This window comes from Macrobrachium rosenbergii, chromosome 26, assembly GCF_040412425.1.
Source record: "Macrobrachium rosenbergii isolate ZJJX-2024 chromosome 26, ASM4041242v1, whole genome shotgun sequence".
In the NCBI taxonomy this organism is placed as follows: Eukaryota; Metazoa; Arthropoda; class Malacostraca; order Decapoda; family Palaemonidae; genus Macrobrachium; species Macrobrachium rosenbergii.
This window is the reverse complement of record NC_089766.1, coordinates 298,508-303,760: the sequence shown is the minus strand read 5'-3', so window position 1 is coordinate 303,760 and position 5,253 is coordinate 298,508. Positions and strand designations below refer to the sequence as shown.

Below are 5,253 nucleotides of genomic sequence, written 5' to 3'. Positions count from 1 at the left end.
TGTAACTCGTTTCTTTCCGTTCTTTATTTCTTGAAAATCTTCAGCTGGGAACCCTTTAGGACAGAGTCAGCAGACTGTGATAAACCCAAGAGGGCTACAGAGGGAAATCAACCTGTATATGTATATGTATATGTATATGTATATGTATATGTATATGTATATGTATATGTATATGTATATGTATATGTATATGTGTATGTATATGTATATATATACACACACATTTATATATATGGTATATTCACCTGAACAGCTCTAAAAGATATGATTATCCCGCGCATTGAAACTGCCATCTTACTGTTGTGATACTCAAAGCCCCTAAATTTGTAGACTTTGCACCAAATCGAATTTTTTGCATCACATCCCAGAAAGGGACGGTTTACTGGGGGAGCCACATTGACCTATCCACTGACCTATCTTACAGGTAGAGTCCTTAGTCTCTGGGGGAGTCAGTTACGACCTGATCAAGTCTCCCAATTATGACCTTATGTCTCCTCTGGTCAGTTCAGTACTGGGCTTGTAACAAACTTTTTTATATCTGATGCTGTTGACAGGGCAACATCTGCTCCATTTCAAACCTTTTGTGTTGTGTCTTGTAGTTCTGCTATCTCTCTCTCTCTCTCTCTCTCTCTCTCTCTCTCTCTCTCTCTCTCTCTCTCTCTCTCTTGTAAATTGGCATTCTGTTCTTGTCTTGACCTCTACTGAATAAACAAGGAACAATGACCCATTGGCCTTTCACAGTGCTTATCTCAGGTAAGCTAGGGCAAGCACATTTTGCCCTGTTCTTGGCAGCATACCTGTGTGAGCAGTGCATATTTGGTCAGACTTTATTACTCTCAAAGACTATTTTCAGTTTTCTGAAAAGAAAAGTATTGTTCCGGCTTTGTCTGTCCGTCCGCACTTTTTCTGTCGGCGCTTTTTCTGTCCACCCTCAGATTTTAAAAACTACCGATGCTAGATGGCTGCAAATTGGTATGTTGGTCGCCCACCTCCCAATCATCAAACATACCAAATTGCAGCCCTCTAGCCTCAGTAGTTTTTATATTATTTAATGTTAAAGTCAGCAATAATCGTGCTTCTGGCAATGATATATGATAGGCCACAACCGAGCCGTGGTTAAGGTTTCATGGGCCGCGGTTCATACAGCATTATATCGAGACCACCGAAAGATAGATCTGTTTTCGGTGGCTTTGATTATACGCTGTACAGAAAATTCGATTGTGGTGAAGAAACTTTGGCGCATTTTTTACCTGTTATATATATTTTTCTCCTCTCTGAAGGCTTCCTCGATTTTGCTTGGCAAAATTATAGTTTAAACTCTTTCTTCCAGCAACGGATTTCATGTTAAACTTCAGACTTTCTCTGGGAAGCTGCAAAGTTCAAACTACAAAAAAAAAATGCTTTTAAGAAATTAGGTGTTATGTTTTGGTGACCTGAATTCAGTCCTTTATCCTCCCAGTTTGACGGAACTGAGAATGCATTCCCTCTCTGAGCACCAGGATGAATAAGGTACTTATCACCTTTCCAGACTTCTAAGATGGGGTTTTAGTTATAGATCGAGGGGAATTTTTGTGAATAAGCTGCAGAAGTGTTTTTAGGTCCAAATGAATTCCGTAACATTTTTGTGGAAGTTTGGTTTCAAGGAATTGGCATTTTTGGAGAACTGGGCCAGTCAATCCTTCATTGCAGTTACTCAAGCTTTATAGGATGCTATTCTCATAGTCTGATGCACTTCTTCATTTGTTCACTTGAGAATTCGTCTAAACAGCTGTGACTTTGTAATTCCCTTCAAATGAGGTCCACCTTATCTGTACTGCAAAATAGCCGCACTGTCTCTTTTCTATAGGTATTATTTTAATCAATACTCCGCTGAGCTGAAACCACATAGCCATTCTTTTAAGAAGCGTCATTCTTTTTATCAGTTTCCATTCAGGCTTATGCTATCTAGAGGCATTTGGCAACATTACCATTCAGGAGTTGTCATTTGTTTCCTGAATGACTTATTTTCATGGAAAAATATATTAAATCACTAGTATTTATATTTACATAGGGTAGATTTTAACCCTATTTTGGCAGTGGTTATATATTTTGATGCTTCTGTTACAAGATTCAATAAATATATCAAACTTGCATCGTCAGTTTTCAAAAATATACCAAACTCCGTTAGATGAGACAGAATCCTAGAAGAATCTCAGCCATTAAGAGATAAAATCTCATTCGATACAGGTATGTTTCTCGTAATAAAAAAGATAATTCACTTCTTATAGTTTATTCACAAGCATGGCACTTGCAGAATGAATAAATAGCACATGTAAATAAAAAGTATAAACGGGATGGGGGGGGGCGGTCGACAGACGTACACAACCCTGGGAGGCCGTTCGAGTTGAATATTTGATTTAACACGTCAAGATAAGTTAAAGACCTTAGGCCTTGACTCCCTCACGAGCCTTACGCTCGTCCTCGAGCCTGGCGAACTCAATCTGGTCGAGGACGAACTGTGGGATTGGGTGTGGGAAAGCTGGGGCCACTGGCAGGAGGTCTGACTGGGGCTGGTATCCGTTCTCGTCAGCCACGAAGGAGACTGTGGCCAGGGAGCCATCTTCTTGTGGATAGCTGCAAGAAGAAGAAGTTGTCGGTTTGTTTACATTTGTCTTTGGTAAAATGGAGGCTAAAGATTTAAGCAAAGGAAGCTACACAGCACAAATAGCAGACCTATAGTTATAAGTGACGTTTAGAACTGCAACAAAAGACCTGTAGAAAGATATCAGACGTATAACTTGAGCTAAAGCTCTAAACTGAGCTGTAAAAGACACACTGACCTTAGAACTTGAGTCCACACTACAAAAGAAGCCCCAGAGACTATTTACCTGAAAGAACCAATCATGTTAGCACCTCCAGTGGCGCCCTCGGATCCAGAGAACTGGACGACGATGCCATTCTCGGCCTCGAAGTCCGAGCTGTGGGCACCGAGGGCGTCTGGGTTGACCTGGTTGCTCCTGACGATGGCTACTGGTGGAAGGTTGGTCAGGGGGAGCTTGTCAGCCAAGGATGCGGCTACAAGGGCGAGAATGACGACCTGTTTTGGAAGGAGAGAAGAAGAATTATGTGAAATCTCAGGTTTAAGAGGAGGTTTTTTTTTTTTTTTTTTAAATGAAGCAGAAAATGGCTTATAAGTATTCCACTGAGCTGAAGCCATGTGGCACAAACTTAGCCACCACATGCTTAAATCTCTCTCTCTCTCTCTCTCTCTCTCTCTCTCTCTCTCTCTCTCTCTCTCTCTCTCTCTCTCTCTCTCTCTCTCTCTCCAGAGTCAAGAAAACCCATATAAAACTTGAAGAAGAAGAATAGAAGAAGAAGAAGAATAGGCCTAGTCCTACTCACCAGCTTCATCTTGTGTTTGTCGGAACCGTTACAGGGAATGTACTGCCCAGTCTTGCTTGCCGTGCCCACTTATATACATGGGCACGAGTGAGTAAAGGTCGTTCGAGGTCACCCCGAAGGAAATGGACTTCCTGTGACCCCTGACTTTCTGGAATATGACCGAAAGAAGAAAGTTATTTTTATTTTTTAGTCGACGTCTCGTTTCTTGGAGTTGGTTTGTTTTAACGGTCTCGACAGTTGAGAGAGAGAGAGAGAGAGAGAGAGAGAGAGAGAGAGAGAGAGAGATACACACCTATCCTAACATCCTCAACAAAGAATGTCCACTTCCAGAGACTCAAAATAGACCCCAAAATATCTACAGATTCAAAAAGAAAACGAAAAAGCAATACTGATTTTCCCTTAGCAAGATGGCGGCTCATGTGACGAAGCTCTCAACTCTCAAAAGACAGTTCAGCTTTGGGAGATTTCAGCCTTTTCACCCTTCATCGGGTTTTGCTAAGATGAATGAAACTTGGTGACTTTGATGTGTTTTTTATTGTGCGCCTGTTCTTCTTCATAGATTCGATAAACATGTAAGAATGTCTGGGAAAGAAATAGAGAAAAGATATTCATGAAGATTTGTAGGTAGATAGATAGATAGATAGATAGATAGATAGATAGATAGATAGATAGTTGTGAAAGGTAGGATCTTAGTCTCACAAGACAGAGGGAACCTGATTTCCAAAGCAATAAATGAAGTACCTGGGTATTAGTCAACTGTAATGGGTTCTAGATGGGTACTGAGATGGTGTACACACCTTTCCTCGCCTTTGGGAAAGGAGTGAAGCTGCTAGCCTCTCACCCTGTTAATCCTGACGTCAGCAGATGAAAAAGAAAAGATTCAGATGTACAAATAAAAAGAAGCGCCTATGGGAACTATCATTCTCTCTCTCTCTCTCTCTCTCTCTCTCTCTCTCTCTCTCTCTCTCTCTCTCTCTCTCATTTTCAAGAATCAACAGGCATTTTCAAAGTTAGCAGTGATTGATGTCTATGGAGGGAAAGAAGAAAGAGATTCTACTCCAGAAAATCAAATGTGTTGAGACCTGGAACGCAAAATAACTGGCAGGCTGTGCGCTGTTGAGGTTACTCTGGATCTCCAATTATGTTTCCAGGAAGCCAGTCTCCGCTGTAGCTTCAAACAGGATTGTCTTTTTTTTTCAGGATACTAAAAAGCATTCAGTTTCCAGGCGCTGGTGAGTGACCATATAATCAGTGCCCTTCAACCTTTGGCTCTTCTATAGCTCCTTAATGATGGTTGGCCTTCCAGAGTCTTAGTTTTGGATTCCCTTGTGTAAGACCAAAGGCACAAGAGGTTCTTGAGTTTGTGACTGGAAGGCTCCTAAAAGCACAAGCTCTCCCGGACTTGTAGCTGGAAAAGACCCCCAAAGTCACAGGAAGCTCTCTGGAACTTGTAGCTGGAAAATGCTCCCAAAAACACAAAAGCTTTCTCGGACTTGTAGCTGGAAAGGTTCCCAAAAGCACAAGCTCTCTGGAAATTGCAGTTCGAAGGGTCCCAAAAACGCAAGAAGCTCTTGAGCTTGTGGCTTGAAAGGCTCCTAAAAGCACAAGAGTCTCTCCTGGACTTGTACCTGGAAGAGGCTCGCGAAAGCACAAGAACCTCTCTTAGAATCTGGACCTCGAGGGCTAAACCAAAAGTCCAGGAGGCACTTGAACTTGTAGCTGAAAGACTCCCAAAACCACAGTATATCTGGAACCTGTAGTTCCAAGACTCTCAAAAGCAAAAGAACCTCACATAGACATAGCCTCGAAGACTCCCAAACGCACGAGAGCCTCTCTTAGACTCAAGATTTAAAGGCTCAAGCAAAAGTCCAG

At 41.7% G+C, this 5,253-nt stretch overlaps 1 protein-coding gene across 1 annotated transcript; it reads right to left on the bottom strand.

Annotated features, from left to right (window-relative positions):
* Window positions 1-2,277: 2,277 nt before the first annotated feature.
* Window positions 2,278-3,422, bottom strand: LOC136852861 (cuticle protein AMP4-like). Its single transcript, XM_067127766.1, has 3 exons — window positions 3,382-3,422; window positions 2,868-3,076; window positions 2,278-2,613 (listed from the first exon to the last, which is right to left on the bottom strand). Exons 1-3 carry the CDS (start codon window positions 3,388-3,390, stop codon window positions 2,424-2,426), a joined length of 408 nt encoding a protein of 135 aa, XP_066983867.1. The 5' UTR covers window positions 3,391-3,422; the 3' UTR covers window positions 2,278-2,423.
* Window positions 3,423-5,253: the final 1,831 nt, after the last annotated feature.